General features: G+C 34.7%; 3 protein-coding genes across 3 annotated transcripts; 1 reads left to right on the top strand and 2 right to left on the bottom strand.

Moving 5' to 3' along the window:
* Window positions 1–32: 32 nt before the first annotated feature.
* Window positions 33–6741, bottom strand: LOC140757859 (salivary peroxidase/catechol oxidase). The gene is made up of 12 exons (XM_073093730.1): window positions 6549–6741; window positions 5509–5758; window positions 5059–5264; window positions 4513–4686; window positions 3832–4025; window positions 3450–3651; window positions 3114–3311; window positions 2506–2689; window positions 1970–2197; window positions 1831–1894; window positions 1174–1372; window positions 33–800 (listed from the first exon to the last, which is right to left on the bottom strand). The coding sequence occupies exons 1-12, from the start codon at window positions 6739–6741 to the stop codon at window positions 604–606; spliced, it is 2289 nt and encodes a 762-aa protein (XP_072949831.1). The 3' UTR covers window positions 33–603.
* A 2715-nt stretch (window positions 6742–9456) lies between these two features.
* On the bottom strand, window positions 9457–22688 carry Fa2h (Fatty acid 2-hydroxylase). Its single transcript, XM_073073258.1, has 6 exons — window positions 22186–22688; window positions 13343–13562; window positions 12420–12592; window positions 11370–11496; window positions 10538–10657; window positions 9457–10011 (listed from the first exon to the last, which is right to left on the bottom strand). Exons 1-6 carry the CDS (start codon window positions 22489–22491, stop codon window positions 9926–9928), a joined length of 1032 nt encoding a protein of 343 aa, XP_072929359.1. The 5' UTR covers window positions 22492–22688; the 3' UTR covers window positions 9457–9925.
* A 2706-nt stretch (window positions 22689–25394) lies between these two features.
* On the top strand, window positions 25395–26898 carry LOC140742348 (DNA primase large subunit). The gene has a single exon (XM_073073257.1). The coding sequence runs from the start codon at window positions 25568–25570 to the stop codon at window positions 26822–26824; it is 1257 nt and encodes a 418-aa protein (XP_072929358.1). The 5' UTR covers window positions 25395–25567; the 3' UTR covers window positions 26825–26898.
* The last annotated feature ends 499 nt before the right edge of the window (window positions 26899–27397 follow it).

Genomic DNA, 27397 nt, shown 5'->3' with positions numbered 1-27397 from the left:
AGGTGCAATTGCAATAATATAAATATTTTAATTTTATAGCATTTATTGTAAAAATATAAATAACTTAATGCTAAAATGACTTTAATTTAACTTTATTTACATAACCTTACATTGAATAATAAATAATGATATGAAAGTGACATAAAGGGGATAACAAAATGTCTTTTCCTACAAATAAAATTTGTTGATTTATGTTTTAAAATTAGAGTTATATAATTTATAATAAATAATTTATGTCTAAAACACCCTGTACAAAACCATAACATAATCTGATTTCAAAATATCGACACTGTTATCTCTTATCAGTATCATTCGGAGCGTTTCTTACGCCACTTCCATTTTATTGTTATGCATCAGTCAATTTCGAAATACGGTTCGATTTGACCTTTGCGATTGATGTATTTGTAAGAATTGTAACCTTAAGAATTGCTTATCTTTTATAATCCTGTTTTTCATGAATCTCGTGCCTTTGCAATGACTTGCTCATTTAAACTTATCTTCTTATTTTGAAAACTTTTGTGCGTGACTGTACGTCGATATGGTTGAATCTTTAGTACATAATTATACATAATATAAAATTGAAAACATCTTAGTCTCTGGTTCTCAGTCATAAAGCTCGTATTTGGGCCTTTTCCACGCAGTAAGATCGACGTAGGGGATGGAGTTGTAGTCGTCGCAGCTGAGCTTGGGGTTGTAGTTGGACTCCACCTCGAAAGCCTTCTTCTGCACGTACTTCACGCCGTCCGTGTTATCGCAGATCAGTCGTGCCATTGATGCCTTCTTGATTTGTTTTAATTCTTCTGTATAAGAGAACAAGATAATTGATTTTAATAATTTGGGGTAGATAATTAATTATGGACAATATCAAATTCTTAAGATTAAGATGACCAGCAATTATAATGTATTAATATTATAGACGTAGGGTCAAAATAGAAAAGGGTTAAAAGAAGGAAGTGAAAATTTAGTATACTATATATATTCTTTTGCGGGTAGATTACGGCAATGTGATTCTACCTACAGAAATATTAATAATTTACGATACTTGCCTCGTTTAAACGTGACCTTGTCCGACAATAAATATGTGATGTCCTACGGTAATAAATCGTAACAAATATGAAACGTTTGTCTGTCAGCTGATGTAAATCTTCAAAGATTGAGAATTGAACCACATACCAGGCGAGAACGAATGTGGCATTTCGCAGTTATCGTAAAAGAACCTGTCGCCGATGCGTGTCCGGTAGAACTGTTCGGCGACGATGCACTGGAACGTCTGGCCGAGGATGGAGCCGTGCACGTCCTGCTCCATGGCCCCGCCCACGAACAGGTCGATGTCGTCGACGCTCTCGTATAGCTGGGCGAGGGCGTTTATACGCTGGAATTTATAAACTTTTGTATATTCGTGTATACCTTGTACCTAATTCAGTTATTTCGTTTTTGCTTTTGAACTTATACTTTTTTGTACTTTCCTCCCAACAGGGAATCTACTTTGTCCGGGGACACTTATCGTGTCTATTTCATAGCAAATCACAGTTATCTCTGTAACGACGAAGTTTGACATTCCCTTAATGTTATATACCGAATATTTTTGGCGTTTCTTAATGGATAAAAAGGTAATTATTGCCTGATCATTCTATTATTTGCACTATTATTTAATGAAATAGCAGCTTAGCATGGAATAATTTCTCTCATGGTCCTTTGAGCCAGATTATTTACTATCATTTCGTGCTTATATGGCATGAATGTAAAGTGAGTAACGAATTTAATTGCACTCGTACAAAAAACTTCAAAGTACGCGCCATCGCTCTTAAAACAGAATTTAGAAAAACTTACGTCTTGCGTTATTTCTCCGGCCAAGTCCTGGAAAGTATTCGCTCTCCGTAAGCCACAAATTTCTCTGTAATAGAAATATTTTATTTTTGTGACTTATTTCATTGAGAGTTATTGAAAAGTATCTATTAAACTTATTTACCTGTAATCATTGTAAGATGCAATACCATGATCCCGACCTCTTTGGATGTCCATCGCGATTAAATCTAGCCCCCACTTGTTATGCGATTTGAACAGTAAGTTTGTCACTTCACTAGTGCAATAAGGGTCAGATTCGCCTCCACTTTGCATTATTATACCTCTAATAATGTCGTCGATTGACTCTGGGGTGAGCTCGACGAGGCTCGGGTTAAAGTAGTGATCACTAATTCTGGAAATTAGAATGTAATTGGAATTAGGTAATTAATTATAATAAAAAAGTTCGTATTTGAAGATAAAAAGTAGCTATTTTCAATTAATAGTGACTGTGAAACAGGTTTACTGAAAAAATCGTGAATAATCTACACGCTTGAGAGTTCTAAAAAAAGTTTTTAACATTGTATTAATTCTACCAATTTTATTTAAACCAACTCTGTGGAATATCGTCTGAACTCCTTTTAATCTGAGAAGAATCAAGAGTAATCCTATTTTAGATTAAAAGTGTCATTCCAACAAGTTATAAATATTAAGGACTCTTACTTATACAAGTGTGCACACTGGTAGCTCGATGGGCAAGTCATGATGGAGTCAGGAATGATGCTGTGGAGGAAGCGGAAGGCGCCAGCGCCGAATCCGTTGATGATGCCGGGGTTCACGTCCTCGCTGTAGTCGCGGCTGTAGAGCGACGAAGGTGATATTCTGTAGTAGCGGAAGTAGTTTTCTCCTGGAATGGAAATTTAACAGATTACTTTTAGGAAGGATGGTCTTTCTTACTACCATATTATGTGATCATCTGAGGGACAAGAATATTATGTTTCTAGCGATCACTACCAGCTTTGTGTGTAGGATCATGAAGATGTCCCCATACTTTATTGCTTTAGTGATTGGCACTGTTGAAGGTTTTTGGGAATGTTGGGGTGATTGATTCATCAGGTCAGCATGGTATCTGTGACAGATTTTAAGTCGAATTGTAATCCTATTTGGATTTGTCTATCTCGGTCGGCGAAAGTGACTTCATACCATGAATTAGGTCAGTGATCTTTGCTGCTATTCTTTTAGCTAAACCACCTAAATGGATGGATTCTCTGAACATCCTTACAAATGTAAAGTTACTTGAAATCCATACTCAAAATTGCAGTTTATCTTACCAAAATTAAGTGGTAGCCATTCTTGATACGTTATGTGCTGGATCTCCGCTATCACAATTCTCCTGGCTTCCTGGTAGACCTTTTCGTCAGACCACAAAGGGTTTAGAGAGCTGAGGATATCGGCCACACGGTTATGTTCCCTCAGGAGCAATGTGTGAAGAACTGTCAGCGTTGGAGTCTGGTTTATTCGGCTGTCACCTAAAATTTGTTTGTAACATTAATCTCCTCGAGTCGATTATTTTGTTAATAGTTAATCTAGGTGGACCTAGCTCAAGCTTAAGTTAAACCAGGTCACAATTGTAGCGTTGATAAATTCGATTATAAAGTAAAAATAACCAGCCAAGTAGCACGGCTCCGAAGAGTTCCTCAAGTCGCAAACAGCTGCTTTGTCATCGACGGACGGCAGGAATCCCTTTTTGCAGTTCATTTTCTTCTCTTCTTTCAATCTTCCACCAGATTTGCTTCGCAGTTTGGAAGCGAGCTTAGACTCTGAGCCATATATTGGAGAACCGTCTAAGTAGCTTGTTACTGTATTTGTCTAAAAACAACAAAAAACCCATTTTAATTTTATTCTTTCATTTAAAACTATTGTCTAATATCGGAATAACTAATCTGCCCCAACCCTTTTATCAAGGATGGAGGAAGTACTTTAACTTTCGCAAATAAATAAAATGATTTTTAATGGCTGATTCATTTAATCAGATGATCCATAGCTTACCTGTTCAGCGTGCCCTAAACTGCAGTCATCTCTAGGTGTGGTGATACTTCTGACAAAGTTGAGGCATTTGATACCATGCTGCCTGTAGAATGGATCGTCCTCAGGCACAACGATGGGTATGCACTTATCGTTCAGCCAGTCTGGTGGTAATATATCCTTGCCATTGCCGAGGCAACACTGGATACCACCTTCATCTGTAAATACACGTTGATATGCAAGTGGGTGGTTGTCATATATTATCTTTTTGCTTCGTCTCTATTTGATTTATGGCCTATTTCAACATTTGGTAATAATAAACTTATATTCTATTGGAATGTATTTGGCGTATAAAAAATTAGTCGCAAATGTTCAAAACATTGAATGAACATTTATTATTAGTATGTGAGAAATTTATATAGATGATTGATTGTTTTTACTAGAAGAAAACAATTATTCTTGAACTTATTTAGCAACCCAAAGGATCAGCAATAGAAATAGAAAGCTACCTGATCAAACAGATTGTAAATATATTACTGGCAGAGATAGTCTACTTGCCTTCAAATCAAATTATGCTGAAAAACGCTGAAACATGAATACTAGCAGTTTTATAAATAAAATCATGTAGCAGTGTTGTGGCCGAAGTTGAACTACATAAACTTCTACCAATTTCCACCACAAAATGCGCAGAGTTTATAAACTTACCAGTGACTTCCATGACCTGGAACACCAGGTCGTGAGTGACGAACTGCCCCCATTGCATGTTCAAGTAGGTGAGAACGCGACTAGAGATGGGGCAGTCTGCGAACAGTCTGGTTGATAGCACTCGAGCATTCGGCAGTTGACGCCCGCTTTTGGCGACAGGCATCGCGTATATACCTGAAACATATAATTTATATTTAAAGTAACGTAAAAAAGCTTGGAATAAGGGCCTTTGTGGGATTACGCGTGTCGCACGCGTTTCATAGTCCCGCGTGGCACGAAAAGGACCCATATAAAATGTGGATGCCTTGCCATCATAAAATTATTTGAGTAGGTATTGGTATATAAATAAAAAGTTTTCTTCGTTCGCTTGATACTTTACCAATATCCAATTTTATCTTGTTACTTTAGGCTATTAATAATATAATTGCTTCCAAAAAATTCAAGGGAAATATACAGTATCTTTCAATTTTAGAGTCAATTAAAAAGCTTATTAACCTTCCATAAATAACTTATACGTTTTATGGATATGGATGAGTTTTGGATTACCATCAGCATATCGAGGTGTGGCAATCCTGGTGAAGGGGGCTCCGCGGCGGCCCCACACCGGGTGGCCCTCGTTATTGCAGGTGCCGTCGATGGTGCGGTACCGGCTGCTGGTGCACGTGACGCTCACGGGCTTGCAGTACAGCTCGTGAGGCTTCACCACTTGGTGCTCCAGGAACGATAGGAATGTGTTTGGTGTGACGTCAGGGCTACAGCGGTAAACATTTTTAAGTTATCGATATTATTGTACTAATTCTGGAGGTCGTATTAAGAAGGGTCATCATGGTAAACTCAACATTTTTTGAGAACTATAGAGATCTCTTCGAATTTAAGCTTAAATGTGCTATCAAAGCTGCTATTACGATGAGATTTTTTTGAATGAAACGAATAAATAAGTTAAAAAAAAGAACATAAATTAAAAATCATGTATGAATTCTGAAGTGAGCATAATACCTCGTACACAACTTCATCTGAAGCAACTTGGTAGCGGTAAGGATTTCGTGAGAGACTTCCGACGTCTTCTTGATGTCGCTGGGTAGTTTGTTGGAGAAGAAGTGGAGGAGAGCAGGCGAGCAGGCCTCCAGCCCCGCCCCGTTCTTGACCAGCTGGTTGGCGCGCCGGCTCGCCGCTCGCGACATCTCGCGGCCGCAGCGGAAACAGTCGGAGACCATCTCCGATGTTATCAGCCCTTCATCTTTTGTTTCTATAGTGATTTGTATTTTGAAATCAGTTTGCTTATTTACGCTGTTAATTGTTTATATTTAAAAAATACAGTATAGAAAATAGTATGTGTAAAATTTTCTCCTTTAGTCATTTTTGTGTCATAAATTCATCCTTTTTATCTTATTTTTACTTAAATCCAAAATTTAGCATAAGTATAAATGAAAATTTTTAGTTTAGATCATATGAGAGCATACTAGAAAATGACAATTATTTAGACCTAGACGTAAATATCTAAGCCTGTTTAAAAAGTAGATAAAATTGTGATAATTATCATGAAAATATAGTCATCTAAACAGGTTTTTAAATTTACTTTAAAATAAATTACTTTTACTTTGACTAATGTCCTATATCTTTAAATATTCATTAAAAAGTTGTGTTGGAAATGTAAAACGAAAAAGATATTTGTAAAATTAATGCACAAAGACAAATAACTAATTTAAATATTAATTTTGATGTTCAAAATTATGAAAATTAATATTTAAATTAGTTATTTGTCTTTGTGCATTAATTTTGATGTTCAAAATTATGAACATCAAAATTAATATTTAAGGTGGAATGGATAAGGAGTGGAAGGAAATTACCACGTTGATAAAACAATAAATAAAGAATATAGTTTAATATTTCTTTTTACTTCATTAATTAATTATTTTTAAATAATACTTATATTTTTTCGTAATATCTACCAGGCAGGTTTAACTTTTGAAAATGTGCATCGTTCATAAGATAGGTATAACTTAAAAGAATACGAAATGAGTAATTAACTTACATACCTTTAGAACTTAAGCTAAACAGTTCCTTAACGATAGCTGTGGTGCTGGCCAGAGCCGGGCACACATCCAGAATGAAGTCCTCGAGGAAGATATCCCATCCGGAGTCGAAGCACGCACTGACATTCGCCGCAAATAAATAGATGAACAATGTAATTGAAACTAAGTGTCCGTTGTCAAAACTTCTTCGATCCATTTTATTGTTATTACACGATACATAAAAACAATCTGTTAATCTTTTTAGTATTAAAAAGCGGTTTATTGAACCCGGATGGATTTGAAATGGAAGAATAATAATTAACGATATTTTTAATTTACGATATAATCTATCGAGAACAGACTTATTTACAAATATACGCAGAACTAATAAGTGTTTTATTTATTATTTAACTTAAATTAATATTTTAATGGCTAGATCGAAGGTGAAAGGTAGACTGAAGTATTTTTCAAATGAAAACGGCCTCAACCAAATCATGTCACGTACAGTGTAATTATCAAGTTATTGCTAACACTATAGCATAGGATAAAGCATGTCTGTTACTTCACTCTTGCATAATTCATCTTTCTTCTTTAAAATTCCATTTCTATGGTAAAAGTGGTAGTAAAGGTATGTTGCACATCTGGGCACGTGTTCCTCTTCACAGACCTGGAGAGAATTCCGCGCTACTACCGCCCCAAATGAGTTCTACAAGGTCTAACTGTTATCTTTTTTTTATAATACATATAAGTAATAAACGAGCATGCAGTTTAATTGATGGTAAGTGGCCACTGCTGTCCATGGACATCTGCAATCATCTTCACATATCTTTGCTAACTTGCTACCCCTCAGGACTTAGTTGGAACATCGATACTTTATTATGGTACGCTTCTCTAATGTACTCGTAGATACAGAGTTAAGCTGCTATATAGTTAAGTCATACAGACAAATACGTTTCGCACATCGGATGAAATTAGTAATCGACTTGATACACCTACCTATTTATTCAAGTATTTTTTTTCTACTAACCTACTACCAGCCCAAAGTATTTAGTAAATCAATAAGAAATGACGAAGAAACTTCGCATCTTTTCCAAAAAAATACTGCTCAACCCTTTAAAATTAAAAACAGCACGTACCTACTTAACTAACAAGAATATTACTCAGCGACGACTGTAGTTTCCAAAGCAATAACGACATCGTTAAAATTCGTGTTGCGACCTAACCTTCACCACAAAGAAAGTAACTTTAAAATGTTTTGCTATTTGTCATCGCCAGTAAATTCTCGCCTTTTGTGTTTTGAGAATTAAGTGACGTTAAAATGTGTTTTTTCAAGATAGTCGGAATTAAGTCACAGTACATACATGATTGTTATCTGCCGTTTCATATTGAAAATATGAACCCTTTATGTACCTTGTATTGCATGGGACTATATATGACTAATTCGGTCTCCCCCCTGTAAGCATAGGCAAGGGGGCGACAAATTGTTCAAATTAATTGGTTACATTTTTGTACAAACCCATTATCTTTTTAACAATATCGATTTCTTCATCCAATGTAATTTTCCCACATTTAAAGTTTATCAATATAAGTAGCATGCATAGCAACACTATAACTAAAATTAAAAAAAACTGCAGTATAGAAAATATCATTTATTCATAATTTAATTTATTCCCAATGACTTAGCTATATGTACTGCGAGGTGCAAAATACAATAAAATTTAACTGAAATAATAAATTTTGATCAAATTTTAGAATTGGTATTACCTATAATACTTAGACTAAAATTATATTATTATATTTTTAAAAGAATTTGGTGTGGTTAGAAATCGTATTGAATGTGGTTAATAGGTTCAAAGAGTGATACTCTGATTAAGTCTAATAAAATACTGAATTCAGGCGGTACTAAGTACTTTAATATAATACGTTAACGTGCTCAAAAAGATAATGCTAATCGGAATATTTCAAAAGCATTTCAAAGATTCGAGCTTAAGACGTTACTAATACTCGTACGACTGATTTATATATCACAGTGTAGAACTCCCCTATTTACATAATTCTATTTTATTTTGATTTTGGAATTAAGACTTAAGTAGGTATATAATATTAATATAACATTACATATACGTCTAGATATTTCAGTACCTAATAAGAAACTCGATATGTTCAACATAGCGCTATGGTTGTGTCATACAACTAAGGAAGCTAGTACAAGAGCGACAGGCTACAGCGACATGTGGACAGGGGTCGCCAATGTCGCTTGTGTGCGTGTGACATATCGAAGATGCAATATTGAATGCAATGTAGAAGGGATTTATGAAGTGAAAAAAAAACTCATACATCACATAACAACAATAATTCCAACACAAATTTCTCATTTCATACCAATTTAACTTAAAACTAAAATTATAATGTATACCTACTAGTAATCCTACAACAAATCCTTTGACTATGATAGGCATTGTACGGTATTTAGTTACATGCACAGAACCACGGGTCACTTTCGTCATTTTACGAGTACAGATAAGTTTGGTGACTTATGCAAGCCATATCACACGCTCAAACTTTTAATATTATCTATTGATGCCTACGTTAAATAAAATCGAGTTTACAACAAAGTTATGAAAAAAAATGTTTATCGTTCAAATTTTACAGTTAGGGGAAATGAAGATAAGTTTTAAGTATTACAATTTATTTTTACTGTGATCAATATATTCTCGATTAATAAAATATTATTTATTGTACTTTTACTACTCTTATTTTCTTCAGGTGTTCCGTTTTGTCATTCTTTACCGCATAATGAGCATAAATAATTGAGAAACAATTTATTAATAAAATTCCTAAGTATTCGATTTTTAATATTTCTTATCTGATACATATATTTATTGCTTCTCATTATAGGTATCATATTTTGAATCCGTTAATAATGGATTTTCTTCAGGTGTTCCGTTTTGTCATTCTTTACCGCATAATGAGCATAAATAATTGAGAAACAATTTATTAATAAAATTCCTAAGTATTCGATTTTTAATATTTCTTATCTGATACGTATATTTATTGCTTCTTGTTATAGGTATAATATTTTGAATCCGTTAATAATGGGACTTTCCGTGTTTGTATAATATCCGTAGGAAAACAAGATTTAATTGAAGGTTGCAATTTTATTGCACGGTACCTACTTATAAATAAAAAACCCGTTGCATTTACCTCCTCTGTATAGATTCGCCGTTTATGTAATTTTTATATTACTAACATATAAATATAGATATGAACTACGTACGTATATAAATCATATACTTGTCTAATAATCATATAATAATAATCTATTTTAAGTGATAACAAAATTTGTCTTTATTATATAAATAGTTTGTAATTTTAGTATATCTTTCATATCTATTTTGAAATTACCACCGCAAACTAAAACCTAACTTTTTTACGTGTGCAGCTGTCCTAAACACGTAGTCCCATATCTTGCTGCTAATCCCGAAAGCTGAAAGAAGGCAGAACATAATTATAATTTAATTTTGCGTACATACATATATTCGATCATGCCGTCCATCTAATGGCAACTGCCACTTATCAGGGCCAGGCCAGGCCATTTGGAAAATAATAACATATAATCAACCCCAGATAGGATTAAGTTAACTTCAGCTACTGATACGTTGCTACCCCTGTTAAGTAGGCACGATTTGTATTGACCTTACCGTAGGGAGAAATATTTGTGGAGTTGTTACCTGGTAATCCCTACCCACCCCCCTATATTGCAAACGCAGACACGGCATATGAGAGGCCCGTGGGTACGAAATACGAAGTCCCATCTTGCTTGCTTTGAATTCGAATCAGGAAGAGTGTTACCACTTTTAAAATATGTACTTATGCATACCTATTACCTACACCTTTTTTTAGAAAATTTAATGGCTACACTCATGTTTCGCGCCAAATTCTTATGTTTTCTTGTTGTGTAACAGTTATTATATAAAAATTGGTATGTTTATTTTATTTGTAATCAATGGTACCTTTATCATGATTGATGAAATGGTGATTCGAGTGATATCTTTTCATCGCGTACAAGTAAGTGCCGTCCTTCGGCGAGCCATGGTGCACGTAGTAGTGTATCATGTCGTACGTGAGGTAACCTTCAATTAAAAACTACATGAACGTCTTATTTCAAGTGGAATAATGTTTCATGGCCGAAGGAAAATATGTAAATTTTAAAAAGGTCTATGTTTATGTATTTTTAATTACCTATGCATATGTACCTACTCCTTATGTTTTTGATCAATAGCTACGATCTAGTTTGCTATTTATTTAACTTCATGAACACAATTTTATATAAAACATTTTTACAAACGTTTTTTTTAAATATGTTATTCAGAGTTATTCAAATATTTTATAAATTTATTCAAATATATTTATTTATTCAAATAAATTTTAATTATAAAACTACAACATATAGGTACATATACAACATAAACAACGGGCAGATAATAATATACCGTTAATTAACAAATAAATTTTAATTATAAAACTACAACATATAGGTACATATACAACATAAACAAGCGTTTTGTAACGTCATTTTGTTTTTTGTATTATTTTTGGGAAAACCTTTTATTTGATATCCATATTGAGGCGTCCGCCACTTATATTTCATATTTGCTTATATTTATTGCGTCATATTTGGAATGACGTCACTAATCTAACCAAGCATTGTCGCTCCAACATGCAAAGTTTCAGCTCAATCGGATACCGAGAAGTGGGTGAAATTTAACTTGAAAAAAATATGACCTCATATACATAAGAACTAACAAAGCAAGTTTAAAAGCTTGTAATAATAATATTACTAACCAATTAATGCCCCAGCTAGCACAATCTGTGAGTAGGTAAAGAAGTAACTTAGCGGCGTGTACAAAATAAACGTGATACCGCATGCGGGTAGCGGCGGAAACACTTGTCGGAGGCCGTCGAATGGTACCTGTAAAAATCAATAGGTTGAAGACAGCAGATCTTCATGAACGATTAAAGTATACTACATTTACCGTAGCCTCCTCTGTGTTAGGGCGCCCGCACACCAATCGATTGATAGAGGATCGATGGTAGAGTCGGAACATTTTACGAAATGGATCAGTTGATGTTGACAGCCGCTAGTAGCGTCCTCTGAATATATTTTCAGAATTAAAAAACTTCAACAATGGTTTAAGCAACGATCGATCGATGCCCGTCAAACAGTCAGAGATCGATTGGTATGTGGGCTTTCTTAGAACTTCCTTATGTACACTATATAAATCAATCTTACAAAAGCATTAATATTGCTATCTTTTGGTTTGAAGAGTGTAGAAGGGCATGTCATATCCACGAGATATTTTCTATTTAAAAGTTTAATTTTAAAACTTGTCATCTGATTTCATTAGGCAATACAAGAATAAACATATTAAACGTTTTGAATAGTAAACAATGTTTATGTAATAACTCCGCTGTAATTAACGTAAGTTAATTAGGTTTTAAAGCCGTAAGTCACGATCGCGACATTTCAAACATTATTATAAAGGATGGTATCTAGGTACGAGTATATGCGACAGAACGATATTATGAGCATTATTTTCTAATAATGAGATTACTCAATTTATATTTTTATATTGACAATACACATTTCGGATTGGTTTAGGTTTTGAAATATGGTACGATCCACCTGGCTTCTATTATAGAGTTATAAGAAATTAAAATAATACTTATGACAAAACATCTTACATGTAACTTGGATTTAGTCGCCCATAAACCAGTAATTCCACATTAAATACTCCTTGCACAGATTACACAGATTTGTTCCACTTAGTACCTCAATACCTAACAATTAAAATGTAGACGTAACCAGAATAAATACCTATAATTTAAAAGTACCTTATGATGCATTCCGTGGATGAGAAAATGTATCTTAATAAGCGTGACGGAGGACCCTGGGTCGTAGTGGAACACCCATCGATGCAACGAGTACTCCAGTGATGTCCATAACAGTAGGCCGAGTGACATGTTGTATATGAACTGTAAGGTTGAGAGCTGATTTGTGCAGGGGCCTGAAACAAACGAATATGTGATAGAACGCTTCGTTGTTTGACTCCGGAGACACTAGAGCCACACCTATTTCTGCCTCAAAATAGCAGTGCATGTAAGTTGTGTCCTGCAAGAGTAAAAATTAACTAACAGTTAAGTAGTAAATTTCAGCGTAGTAAGTGTAATTCGTTATATTTTATTCGTGTGTCTTCAAAATATAATTACCTAAACTATAATCCCGAAATCTTCTGGTCTAATTCTAATAATATTTTGACAGGGAAAGTATCATTTTTCTAGACGGATTTTACCTGTTTTGTTAATTTAGATTAATTACTGAGGCAATGTCTGTTCGCACATTGATTTCGGTTTAAATATAAACACCTGCATTGGACAAGGTCTAAGGTGGTGACGTAATTCCGATAAGTTATCACCACTTTCTTTTCAGCATGTTTTGTTCACGCATCGAGTATGAGTTTTATTAGAATACGATTTACGAGTATCAGTTTTATTAGATTACGAATTTTAAAACTAATATAACCTGAGGTCTCGTCAGCACAAGTTTTTGTCAACGTCTTGATTTCTTCCAAGAAAATTTCTGGAAAGTCAGCAGAATTTTGTTTGCTAAGCGCTAATTTATAAACGACCGCCACGATCACAATATTTTAAAGTTTAAAAATGGACCTACAATTGTAACGAATCTAATCCCTGTCCATAATCCATATAGAGTTAGTACATATTACTATGCTAAGAAAAACAAAACACTTTCAACTTACCGCATGCAACATGCTCCAAATACTGTGTACAAATCAGATACGCTATTATCGGTATCCAAAACACGGGTACCAGGTACCAGGGTGTGAAGGTGAGGCTCTCGAGCAGGGGGCTGGTGAAGAGCCGACAATGGCGGTACACTGCGCTGTTCACCCAGCGCTGGTAGTCCGGCGCGACGGCATCCAGTTGGCAGAGGAGCGGCTTCGACCAGTCCAGTCTGCTCTGCATCAACAGGAATAACTTAAGACTTATTATAAGCATAAGTTTTTTTATCATAACCTAACCTAACTTAAATGTAACCTGGCTTCAAATGGCTTAACGAAAGGTACCTAGGAAATGTTTGGTTTTGAGTATTTTGAATATAAATAATATTATCTCTATTTTATATTTCCCTTGTAAAATGCATTTCGTTTTCTCACACTAAAACCCATAAGACCAGTTATGCAGATCCGATTCATCAGTCATCTAGGTACTATGTATTAGAATTTAATTAACGTGATGATGTTAACGTTGCAGGAAAAGATCTCAAAGAAACCTATATAGCATAAATAAAAAAGATGCAGTAATGCTAATAATATACTCAAAGGTGTCTATTATAGTAGGCGCAGGCCAGGCTAGGGTTGCCATCCTTACTATAATATCATACTATGATTTAGTCAATAGTACTATAAATCTTAAAAAAATTAAACAGCACACTAGATAGTAGATACTATATTTTTTCCTAGATTTTCCTAAAGAAAGTACTACATTTGTGCATGATATTGAAAGAATACTATTTTTCTCCGAAAAAATGTGGCAGCCCTAGCTGGGACAGACGTAATTTAGCCAAACAAAAAAACAATCTAGACAAAAGCGCTACCTACCGCGTCCTATCCAAAGAGTATAGTAGCCTATTCCTATCTTGTAGACATAAACCATAGACCTGCATCTAATACAAATACAAGTCACACACACACACACACACACTCTTTGAAATCGGGTGAGCGGTTTTGGAGATTAGCGATTAGCCATGTATATTGTACACGTGATTTATACATAGTTACTGACATAAAAGAGAAATACATAAACAAAGCCAAACACTCTATCCACACTTTTGAATTCGTACCGGTATGTACCTAGAGATTTGGCAAAACGCGCGGACGCAGCATTAAGTTGTCAAAGATTGCAAATAGGTGAAGATAGGTAGGGACGTAGGACACGGGGGTGTCCTACATCAAAAACACCATTAAGCCTCGAGGTGGCGCGCGCGGTGTTCCCGCGTGCATCTCAAAGTTGAGCGGATGGAGTAGCTCCAGCTCCATCCCGAACTGAGACGTGTCCGGACGTGGGCAAACGCCGTCGGGATCGCGTACGAGTGCTATAAGCGTACCCGTGGTCCCGACAAGGCGTCCAGATGAACACCGTGGGGTTTTAGTCGGTAGGAGCCCGGCATATCCTCTCCGCTACCTCCGCAGCTGAGAGGAACCCATGAAGGGTTTCCCCACGGAAAAAAAAGGTACTCCGAAACGGCTTTACCGATTTTCACCAAATTTTATATGCACATTCAGTAGGTCTGAGAATCGGCTACTATCTATTTTACATACCCCCAAGTGATAAGGGTTGTTCTCCCTTAACATTTTTTAATTTATACAAAGTTTGCCGGGTTAGCCAGTAATAAATAAAATCATTAAATTAATAAAAATAAATCAAATGACATTAAAGACAAAAACGATTTTTTACAAACGGAAGAATTTTTTACGGTTCGACTTCTTTGTGCAGTGCGCTATCTGCTAGAATGTTAAAAAATAATCGATTTTTATTTTCTTATTATCGATTTTATAGTAATATTAATCGATTCTTTTATAAATCGATTACATAAATTACGTTTTTATTAGTATATAGTATAAATATAAAATAAATTAAACTAAGAGTAATTTATTTTAGCTTAACTAATTATTATTTAGGAATATTGCCTTTGATTTTTAGATTTGCATTGGTTATTTTTATTATTCATATAATTTTATTTGATTTTTAATCTGATAAATTGTTAATATGAATCTCTTAGGTTTATTAATTATTGGAATAAGAAAAGCGTGTACTATATTATTTAATACAAAAAAATCGATTTTTCGCAAAAATTATATTTATTTTTATTAATATCGATTTTCAAAGAATCGTTTAATATTTATAAGATTTAAGATTTTGGATAAAGAAGAATCGATTTTTATGTAATCGTTTTTCGCATAAATCGATTTATTTTTATTAATATCGATTTTCAACAAATTCGATTAATTTTGGATAAATAATAATCGATTTTAATGTAATCGATTCTTTTCCATTAATCTCACATCCTACCGGTGATCTGTCAGTTTTTTTTAAGGATCCCCAAATCGATCCTTTCAAAAATGTTGTTTTATTAGATAAAACTCATGCGGGTTGGTAGACAACGTTTCAAAGTCTTTTTGCTTCTTATAGAACCGCGAGCGTACACTCGTTAGCGTGTTTCAGGGATATGACTAGCGCCATCTAGTGAACAAGTTAATTGTAGTGTTTGGGTTTTACATTAAAACTGCTCGGTATATTTTTGAGATTATGAGCAAATGTTGGAAAATAAAAATTCATTTATAGAATATTTGAATATTTCGAAAGAAACGCTACTGAAGTTAACCTCTAAAGGAAGCGACTTAAGCTTCTTTTTATCCAGAACAATACGGTACTTTGCGTATGCGACGGGCCTCCCGTTTTGAATCATACCGAAATAATGTGTTTCAGGTTCTTTATATAACTACTCATCAAAAATAGTGCGAAAGTGTATTCAAGTTATCCTTACAAATCCAATTCAGGTTATTTGTTACAGTTATTTGGAAATTAAAAAAGACCGATACGAGAATGTGTGAATCATGAGCGATAGTAAGCCACGATAAGATAAAAATAACGTAAAAACTTGATTATACCATGCCAACCTAAAACGTAGCTCGATATTAGTTTTTATGGTATTGAATTTGGTGTTTAAATTGACAAAAGCCCGTTTACTACTGTAACACATTTCAATTAGAACGAAATTTAACCTAGAATCGATAGCATTTACGCTACATTCTATCGTCAAAGAATTAATAAATGCTCATTTAATAATCAGTAAAGGGTTTTAATTTGACAGTTATCGCCTAAAATTATCAAATTTCGATCTTTATTAAGAACAATTACTGGGCCAGTTCATTTCTATAGGTTTAAAACAAGTAAACCAAACAGATATTTTCTGGGTTTATACGAATACAGAACTCTCTCCTCGCATTTGAAAAAAATTGTTATTACACTATTATACGGGACGTTTACATATATTTTTGTATAGTAATTGAATATTGTACCTACCTATAAAAATAATCGTTTAATAGAAAATCTGTGACTAGTATCCGTGTTCAAGTGAACCTATAATATGAATTGAAATTTAAATGCTTAACTTTTTAAAGACAGGGTCGGATTTGAAGGTCTGAAGGCTCTAAGGCTACGAAGGTGCAGCTAACCAGCAAACATTTAGTTTTTCATCTATTAAAATTTAAAAAATATTACCAACAAGTTACATCATCTCAACAATGTAACAAGTGCAAGTGTTGTCCGTAAAAATACGGAAGAAGTTCTTCAAAAAAATAACTGTGTTAAAAAGTAAATTAAATACAAATGTAACTTAATGTTTTTCGTTTATAATTCGTAAAATATTCAATTGTTATGACAGCTTTTATTAATAAACTTTCGTATTGTATAAACGCCACTATTACATGTTTCCGGAGAAGTCAAGACATCTATCTGTATCAGACTGCCTCTCTCAAATTATCTTGCGACCTTCACGTTTTACGTATGTGTTAATTGGACAATGATTACGAGCGAAATTCAACAGTTTATAGCATTTATTAATGTTCTACGTAACGTTGTAAATTCCACTACTAATAACGTGTTTAAAAAAGACAACATTGCAATTTACTATTGATGTAAAAAGTTACAACCCTTTGTGATTCGACTCCAGGGGTGGTGCGACCCACAGGGGTATCAACACATCTTTGGCTGACTTTAAGTAGTACCTACTTTTTTATTTTTATTGGCAGTTGATCACAGGTGTCCATAGGCGGGAGTGGCCACTTACCATCCCCAGGTAGGATTACATATTCCTACCTCAAGTCGGCTACAGATGCGCCGCTACCCTTGAGGACTAAGCTGGAACGCCTCGGAAAAGTATGTCTCTCTTACTATAGACTTAATACTACTTTCTTCAAACCAGAACACAGAAGCGTTAACACTGCTGTTATTAGGCAGAAATAGCTGTGGCGATAGTGCCGCCGGAGTTGAACCACAAAGTGTTATATCACTCAAAAGTAAGTCAAAACATGTGCTCGTTTTCTGCTACTATACCTATTATAAAAATTATACTTCCTGCACCTTGAACTACACTTCGAAGTGTAAGTGCGTGCTAATAACAATGAAGCTAATGTTTTAGGACAACAATGCCCGGCTTTTAGTTGGACCTATAATTTATTCACGATACAGGTATCGATACATAATGATCGCTTTGTGGTTCTGACGACTAATCAAACAATGGCGAGGGGTGCTTTTATAGAAAGAGCGGATTTTACCTTATATCGTCGTCAATCCATTACTGTCCACTGCTGGGCAATGGTCACCTCGTAGAATGAAAAGGATTAGGCTATCAGCCATAATTTACCATGTTTTCAGATTTTACTCATATTTGATAACTTTTTTAAGAACTTTACGGCGTGTACATTTCCTCACGATGTTATTCTTCACCGCTACAGCAAGGTAATATATATTTTTGAAAATGCACATTTAACTTTGTAAAATCAGAGGTAATTACCCCTAACTGAGGTACTAATTTTTAACAAATTTGCCATTGGACAGGATTTTTTTACCTTAAGGAGCACTAAAGCTCATAGCATGGTGAGAACTTAGTGGTTTGTAGATTGTAATTTTTCTCTGGAGGCACAACCGCCACATCTGTTTTTTGCACATTACAGCAATGTTAAGCATGTTGTGGATGTGGTAAAGAAACTTAATCCTCAGGTATAACGCTGTGGCCGAGCGCAGGTAGGAAACTAAACCTATCTGGAGCTTATTATAGTAAGACGTAGGTTTCCATTCACCTTAAAAATTGGCTACTACAAATAGAACGCTACTTTGCAAATCCGCGAGCTCTAAAGTGTTTGAATAACATAAAAAACCAACAAAGTTCAAATGAAATTTTCAATTAGACGACCGTTCGATTCATCTATATAAACGCACCCAGAACGACCTATAGTTGCTTACATTTGTAACTACAAATTATCGTATTTGTATGGCAGCGTGTAAACACTTTTTTATGCTTGATAAATAATGGGTAGCTTTGACGATAAACAAAGGTTCGGCTTTTTGTTTTATATAAAAAACATATAAGTAGGCATATATTTACGTATGTACCTATGTATGCACATTGCACATAGATTATGTGTAGTGTCGCGAATTTATCCGTCCGAAATACATCCGTCCGCAGTAATATAATATAAATAATCCGTAGATTCAGAGTACGAATCCGCGGACTGTAAAGATTTTCATAGATTTACCCCGCTTTACGAAGGATGTGGTAAGGGGTGACGGCGGATCTGTGGACGAACTCAGGTAGGAATTTCTAATCCTATCTGGGGTTGATTACAAATGTCCATGGCGGCAGTAGCCACTTACCATCAGGTGGACTGCGTGCTCGTCGGCTACTCCTATATTATAAAAAGACATATTTTACTGAAGTTACAGAGAATACAGATGGTGAATTTGCATAATTCTCTTTGGCAAGTATTTATAGTCTGATAATATTATACATTCCACTGCTTGAGTTTCTTCAAACGACTGGGAGAGGTCGAGAGTAAGCACTAAGCACCATCCCACTACTCCGAACGCGACGAGTTATGAAAAAAACATGTATACTTACTATTCTATTTGTAAGTATATGTATGTTTTATTTTTAATTTTTAGTAATCGAAATGGCATCTTATTTACTACTGAAAAGAGGATTTTATTGACAAAAAAATTCATTGACGAGTTTTGTCTGCATTGCTTGCTTACCAAACAAAAAAAAATAGCGAAAACAAAGATAAATAACGGTTTGGTTTTCTTTTAACCTTACATACAAATATTCCTATATATGTACCTTTACTTTCGTCACTTCGTACATCGCCTGTTTTAGTAATTTCTACAAGCTTAAACATAAATAGTACATAGATATAGGTACGAAGCCGCCTGACCTACAAAGTTAGTATTTGACAGGAATAATTAAAATTCAAAACAATTTTTTTTACGATAACCAATTTGCAATTTGGTTATTGATAAAAACAGTTAAGGGATATACTTAATAGAATAGTAGAGACATTTTCATTATAGGTAGATACTTAAGGAAGTACTTACTAAAATAACTTCAACGCTACATAGTACCTACTACAGATAAACATAGATAATACGTATTCTTTGAATTTGTCCAAAATTTTCATTACAATTTAAAAAAAAAAGTCACGATGACAAGTGTTCAGTAAATTGTATATGAGATACATAGATTAGTAGATACTAATCTATGATGAGATATAGTAAATATCTTTGCAGTTTGTTTAAAAATAAAGGTGTCTACTATGTATTTATGTTGAATATATACCATTTATGTGTGCCTACTTAATTAAAATAAAAAAGTATTTTTCCAACTCTACAGACAAAATGGGCACGACATAAGGCAAACAAGGTTTTAAATGGATCCTTCAAGCATTAGGATAGCCATATAAGATGGCCTTGAGCACGTGATAATGTATGTTATCTTATAACTAAGTCATATCTACGACTGTAGATAACTTTAACTGCGGAAACTGAAGTTTTCGACAGTTCCGAAACTCAACCGAATACCTATCTAGAATACCTGCAACACTTCTGTAATTCATACGAATCGACGTCAAATTCTGTTGGTACCGTTAGTGAATTAAGTATTGTCCTATTATAGTGAGTCGGAATGGGTCTCCTCTCTAAATGAGTGCTTAGGTACTCTCACTCTCTGGCTAAGTGCGTATTGGTAGACTTCATATACCTTTGTATTTTTTTTCAAAGATGTCTCAGCAGTGTAGGCTTCCCGTCGTTGTTTTTCTACATCGTTAAAGCCTGTTCTAATTGATTTCTTATACACACATATTGGGCTACGTACTCAGCTGCGCACAATACGCGGATGTTCCTAATCAGGCGTAGCTAGGATTGGAACCCTGGAATCTCAGTGGCAGCAATTATTGCCACTTAGCTGCCAGATCGCCCATTTTTCGTGTAATTAACATGAATATTTCTTTCTATTAAAAGTATGATTGTTCGATATATACCTAACTTTGCTAAGATGTATCTATAGAAGTCTAGCTTTATTATTTCCACCTTTAGGTACGCAACAACAATAATTATCGTATGCACTTAATTAGAATTGTGTAAATTTTTATGTAATAGTTATAATTAGGAAGATCAATCGTGGTATTGCACGTATTAATATTTAAGAGTATAAATCATTAATTAAATTTGAAATAGAAGAAAAAAACGATAACCTATTTACCAGTAGGTTATCGTTTTTACCTTCTATTTCAAATTGAAATGAAGCTCGGGCTTTCATGTCGGTTGGTTTAAATCAGGCATGTATGATTTTCAATGTTAAGTGCGTATGATTAATTTTCACATGATTTACAGGCGAAGAGAAACATCCTGAAGAAAACTACTCTGCTCTTGGCTGGAGGGGTTATTTGATTGAATTTGAACCTAATCTTTCTCATTCCGAGAAGAAATACGTACACAGCAGTGGGACACTTATAGATTGATGATGATATGTAAGCGATTTGAAGCCAAAGCAGGAAAACGAATGCATCTGATTATTTTTAATAGGCGCAGAATTCTACATACATTGTATAATAAAAAGTAATTAGATATCGTTATATTTTAATTCAATAAGTTTTAAATAACTATTTCTTGTGTAGGTATATAAAGTATAGTTATTTTTTTTATAATATAAGAGTAGCAGACGAGCATGCAGTCCACCTGATGGTAAGTGGCTACTGCCGCCCATGGACATCTGTAATCAACCCCAGATAGGATTAGATATTCCTACCTGAGGTCGGCCACAGATGCGCCGCTACCCCTGAGGACTAAGCTGGAACTGGAACTTCAAACCGGAACACAGCAGCGCCTAACACTGCTGTTATTAGGCAGAAATAGGTGTGGCGGTGATGCCGCCGGAGTCGAGCCACAAAGGGTTCTACCACCTTCAAAAAAGTTATATATAAACATAGATTTAATTAGATATGAGCATAGCATTTATCATAATGTTTTACTTTCCTATATAAGTAGGTGTACGATCATTTTTATACGAATTATTAAAATAACTACGTTTTCTCAAAAATGCTCAAATATTTATGAGAATCCAAATGGACTGTTAGCGTGGTTTTTAACAACAGTAGACATATTAAATACTGTCTGTACTGAGGTAATATAAGAAACTACTCGTACTCGTATGTAGGTAAGTTCAAGTTCCTGCTTCTTTCATTGACTGCTGCTATAGTCATTTTCGCAGTATTTTCTATATAAACGTTTAGAAGCTTATCAAGATATAAAAAGGGCGCTTCAGAGCTCCTTTGGAATAAGTATGCATTCGCCGGCATAACCTACCTACGTATCTATAGATACAGATATTGCCGGCAGATTTTGAATTGAAATGGTTCAATGTTAAGTAAAAGGCTAACAAGTTTTGAAAGCGTAAAAAGTAGTTCCTTGTTCAGATTTATTAGAAAGGATCACTGATTAGGATTTTAATTCGTGTGACAAAAAGTACCTCTAGCTCCTCAAGGAAAGCGATTTCAGCAACGTCTCGACCGGCTTCCTCCTTCGTGATAATCCTGCCGTTTCCACTTATTTTTCCCGTCAAATTAGTGTCAATGAATTCACTGTCCACTTTAAAGTCTCCCAACATGTGATACGCACTGGAGCTGTGCCCGAAAAGTTTCATCGCCTGTGAGATCGACTTCCCCCGGTACTTGTGTAGAGTGTCGACGCCGCCGGGGTGGTCGCGCAAGAACTTTTTTAAGTCATACTTTTTTCCGTCGAAGTGTACGGGGAAGGTCGCGCCAGTCGCAGCCATGTTGACGGCGGCGTCCACCTCGCTCGACTAACGACTGGTGCGTTATCATTTCAGTAACTGTAACTGTGAGATATGGATAGATGTTTCAGTCGCTACCGGTTCATTAGGGCATTACCGACTTGCTAGTTTATGTTTGAGCGCGTACTGAATTTAAAAACATCTAACTAGCGTTACTTTTTGACTTTTTAAACACGGGTAATGATATTTAACATAACTTAAGGAGTGCTTTCGAGCTTTGAATGTTAGAACTTTTTAAATACCTAAAAAATCAACTTAGGTTCATAAACCTAAGTTATAACGTAGTCGCGTTACTAAATAAATATCTTATTTAAAAATAATGATTTTGACTTTTTATGTAAAAAAAAATCTTATTCAATAAATGAAATATTAAAATTAAAAACAAATGAACATTTTGGTGGTACGGTGCGAGATCGACTTGCACTTGGTCAATTTTTTTTCTGACAGGCACCCCCATTAATATACTGACTACAAATTTTTAATCAGGCGTTTTGATGTCAGAGGTATAAATATAAAGTAAAGGTATAAATATACAATTATTTAATACCAATATCAGATACCTATATCTAGAACTAACGAATCATAATTATTATTCATAGGTTTTCCCGAATTCAATGACGTAAACTTAATTTTACGAAGAAAATTCATAAAAGAATTAATAATTTAGATAGGTCATTATCTACATTTAAATAAATGGCTTTCTTCTAAGCTAGTTAGAGCGTACTTGGAGTTCGAACCTGGAAGCACCCATTGAGAGACCGAGTTTCAACCAGTAGGCTTTCATTGCGTGTAGTGCATATCAACTACTAATATTTACATGATCTATTTTATATCTTGAAAAGAAACAAAAACATAAATATATGATTACTTAAAGTTTATTCGCTTTTTCAATTAGTAGTCGATCAAAAACCGTTACATAGACTAAAATTGAATTCATAAATGAATAATGTGAGAATAAACGGTTTAATAGGTATTAAAGTAGTGAAGAGTTACGTTTCTCGTACAATTCACTTGTGATTGTAAGTGACATGTGAATAATTGATGCATATGCACTGGCATAAACTGCTTTGAGTGAAGCCTTGACACCCGTATAGGCGCGTCTCAATCGATATTGCCTTTTGTAATATGTATGAACTCTGGGAATCCATGCACTAGGTACTTATTAAATCTAGTACCTTCGTAGGTTACGTAAGGTTTTGTCCCCGTAGTACCGGGACCAACATAGCGCTACGGCATCCCTTGCCTGTCGTAAGAGGCGACTAAAAGGGGCTTCCGGGGCTGCGGGCGGCAAGAGTGGGAGCTCAAACCGTCCAGCATGCGACCCCGGGAAGGACAGCGGTTTGTGTGGTCGCATATCGCTGTAATCACCAGGGGATGATGCCACCGGGGGGTTTTAGTGCGGTAAAAATCCCACATAACCCGGCGTCACTCCCATGGCGTCGGGTACCATTTGAAGGTTTCCCCCTCGTCAACAAAAAAAAAAAAGGCTACGTAAGGTTTTCTAAATAATGACGTCGTAACTAGAAACTGCCAGGGTCATAGACCGGTGACATGGATAATACCAGGGATTTAGATAGAAAGGTGGTAGAATTATTCCTGGTTGGATTCTGACGACACAGCTTTATAACAACAGTTTGATATTGCAGCGAGGTTTGAAGGGTGTGGAAAGAAAAGACGCTGAAATACGATGAAAGCGTAGCAATCTAGCAATACTTCTGTGACCAATTTGTGGGGCTTATTCTATCTAGAGTTGATTAACAAATGTCCATCGGCAGCAATATCCTACCAACTGTCTACTGATGGTAAATGGATATGCTCGTTTGCTAATTTAACGTTTTTTTTATCGCCCATTAAAAATTTGAAATAAATACTAACACAAAAAGTATACACAAAGTATGCACTTATTCACTAACAAGAAGCTTGAAAAAGGTTTAAAAACACCTCTTTTACAAGTATTGTACATGTTCAGGAACACCGATGACTGCTTACCTATCTTATTGCTATGTTTAGTTCTAGAAAGGATGATAATAATTACTTTTATATCACGGCGTGCGTAAATGGACGTTTTACGCACGCTTCGCGTGCGCAAAACCCCCATTTCCGACCCCGTAATATAAAATTTTATACAACACGCGGACGAAAAATGTTTTTCTGACTCGTGTGATTGCAGTCCTCGCCTGCGGCTCGGCCTGCAAACTCACACTTGTCAGAAAAAAATTTTTCGTCCTCGTATTGTAATGTACTATTTGTTAATATCAAAGATATTTCTATTTTATTTTTGTTTAGCTGTTTTCAAAGTTATCGTTTGCTAGAATCTGCATACTGACTATGGCATAAAAAATATTTTGGGGCTATGAATTACTCTATGGTTTCAGACCTGTGTAGCCAACATTTTGGGTTTACCCTATATTAGGGAAAATATTTAGGACTTTTAATCAGTATCGTCTAGAAAATCATAATATAGTAGGGGATGCTCACCCTTCTACATCATCTCAATCCATCTGTATATTATTAAATATAGAACAATTTATCACTAGTATGATTCATCATTAACCCACTGCTGTCACTATGCTGGGCACGGGTCTCCTCTCAGAATGAGAAGGGTATGATGTATGATTACATTAACATTCTTCCAACATGTATATACAGTTACACACAACGTACGTACGTACAAGTAGAAACATTTTAAGATACTGAAATATGGTGACAGGAAAACTGAATTATGATGTTTGCAACACTCACAAAACTGTCATGGTTTTACGACAAGAGTGACAAGACAGAAACCAAGTTGACACTTGACAAGTGCATTTTGAACTTTTGATTTTTGAAGTTCAAATGAAAATGAAAATGTAATTAATATATATTATGTACTGAGTAATGTAGGAAGGTTTATTATTAAAATTGTGATTAATGAATTAAATTTTATGAGATTATGTATATTCCAATGTAGTGTAAAAGTAAAAACATAAACATGTTTAATGTATTGTGTTATAGCAATATTTAAAATTCTTTAATATTTAAATGTGCTGCATTGTAAGGAAATACTTATGAATTAAGTATGTCTTATTTTTATTTAAAGCCTGCGAAAGGCGACATGCCGATACATCTATTGGAAGAGATCATTCTTAAAAGATTGGAGTACTTAAAAGTTTTGTCAAGAGGAGACTCACCATTTTACAACGAATACGTAATAGAAGGAAGCGTTCACGATAATGTTGGTCATTTCGTACTGTGCATACTATCCGCGCTAGCGAAAAGCACTGAGTTTACTCAGTTTTTTCTCAATGCTGAAGTTATGTTGTTCAGGCAAAGGATTTTTTCCCTGTCTGCCTATGACTTGCGGTGTTTCGCCAAAAAACTACTTCACAGCATAAGGAAATTAGATAGTGTATCGGTTACAGAGCCACTTCTAACGCTCTGCACATGTCTATCATTAAAAAGTATTGCTAGTCATATTTGCTGTCCATCACATGATGATGACTGCGCATATTATAATATTAAAGTATATTTTACACATTGCCTCTCATTTGTAGCACAGAGGCAAGTCGAAGTGTGTAAAGGTATTGCAACCATACCCTGTGGAAAATGGAAGAAGTATCTTGTATCATTATTCAAATCAAGCCTATTGCTTAGAATTAGCCAATCAAAACAGTACTTGTACGAAAAAGATCCGAGAATGATAGAAATATTATTAATAGTTAAGAAGATCTTCCGTATAGAAAAAGGATCTGATATGAAAATATTAAGAAGCAAAGAAGTTGACAAATCAGTGCAATATTTTCCTCCATGCATGCTGAATTTACACCAGCATCTGAGAAAAACTCACCGACTCTCCCATGACCAAAGGTTCTATTACAGTTTATTTCTAAAAGATATTGGGATGCCAGTTGAAGAAGCCATAGAGTTTTGGAAAGCAGAATACTGCCAAGTACCAACAGGCAGGCATAAGTGTACACATCATTGGGAGAAAGATGAAAAGAAGTTTATTTATGGTATAAAACATATGTACGGTCTTGAAGGTGGAAGAAAACAGTATTCTAGCTTAAATTGTACGCGAATACAAAATATGGAGACGTGTCAAGAAGGAGGATGCCCATTCAAATCTTTTGATAATGAAAATATGTTTCAAACATTACAACTTCAGAAATATTCTGAACCACTCTTGTCTCAAATATTTAATTTTAAGGAAAAGAAACTGTATACATCTGCTTGTTTATTGTCTCTTCAATATCACACAAAGACTGAAATAAATTGTGATAACATGACTATTAATTTCTCCCCTGTAAAATATTTTACATTGGCCTATGAGAACTGAGAATTGTTCATATTTATTGTAAATAAGAATACACTATGTAGGTACTGGATGAAATAAAAGTTTACTTGATGAAATTTCTTATCTTTATTATATCAGGAAATTGAGTCTGCTAAGAATTTGTTTCTTTTTAGTGAATAATAATTCCCTACGTATTCCTGATAAATGAGGTTTTATTCTATAAAAGATATAAATAAACTGCGACACGCGTGATTGAGTAGCGCCATCTCTTATTGAGTTTAGGAAAGTCGTCCTATTACATTAGAAACATGTAGCGCCATCTTTTGGGAAGTTCAGTCTTCTAGTAATAATTTATTTATATATTGAATTTTATCTTCGATAATTTTGTGGAAATTTACTAAGCCTTGATTATAATAAATAGCTTATGCTGCCACGCTCTGCTCCCATACATAAGGCGCGGCCATGAATTAAATTCTGTAAAACGAACTTTCGTCGGCTGTAAAGATATTGTGGCGACTTGACTTGTTTTACGAATCATTGGCTTGTAAATACAACTAATTACATAAAGATACTTTGGTATTATAATGAATTTGATTAAGTTTTATTAACTCACTG

The sequence above is a fragment of the Epargyreus clarus genome, unplaced genomic scaffold (assembly GCF_041222505.1).
Source record: "Epargyreus clarus isolate Ecla_fem2 unplaced genomic scaffold, WU_Ecla_fem_2.2 ptg000005l, whole genome shotgun sequence".
Lineage (NCBI taxonomy): Eukaryota > Metazoa > Arthropoda > Insecta > Lepidoptera > Hesperiidae > Epargyreus > Epargyreus clarus.
Note: the sequence above shows the minus strand (reverse complement) of the source record. Positions and strands in the feature narration are given on the sequence as shown.

Coding starts and splice junctions, on each gene's coding strand:
- LOC140757859 (XM_073093730.1), bottom strand. CDS start 6,741: ATGGATCGAAGAAGTTTTGACAACGGACACTTAGTTTCAATTACATTG. Junction 3,312..3,449: donor GGAGCCGTGCTACTTGGCTG/GTTATTTTTACT, acceptor AACAAATTTTAG/GTGACAGCCGAATAAACCAG. Junction 2,690..3,113: donor ATGGCTACCACTTAATTTTG/GTAAGATAAACT, acceptor TTTCCATTCCAG/GAGAAAACTACTTCCGCTAC.
- Fa2h (XM_073073258.1), bottom strand. CDS start 22,491: ATGGCTGCGACTGGCGCGACCTTCCCCGTACACTTCGACGGAAAAAAG. Junction 11,497..12,419: donor TCCACGGAATGCATCATAAG/GTACTTTTAAAT, acceptor TGATTTTTACAG/GTACCATTCGACGGCCTCCG. Junction 10,012..10,537: donor TTTCATCAATCATGATAAAG/GTACCATTGATT, acceptor GCCTTCTTTCAG/CTTTCGGGATTAGCAGCAAG.
- LOC140742348 (XM_073073257.1), top strand. CDS start 25,568: ATGTCTTATTTTTATTTAAAGCCTGCGAAAGGCGACATGCCGATACAT.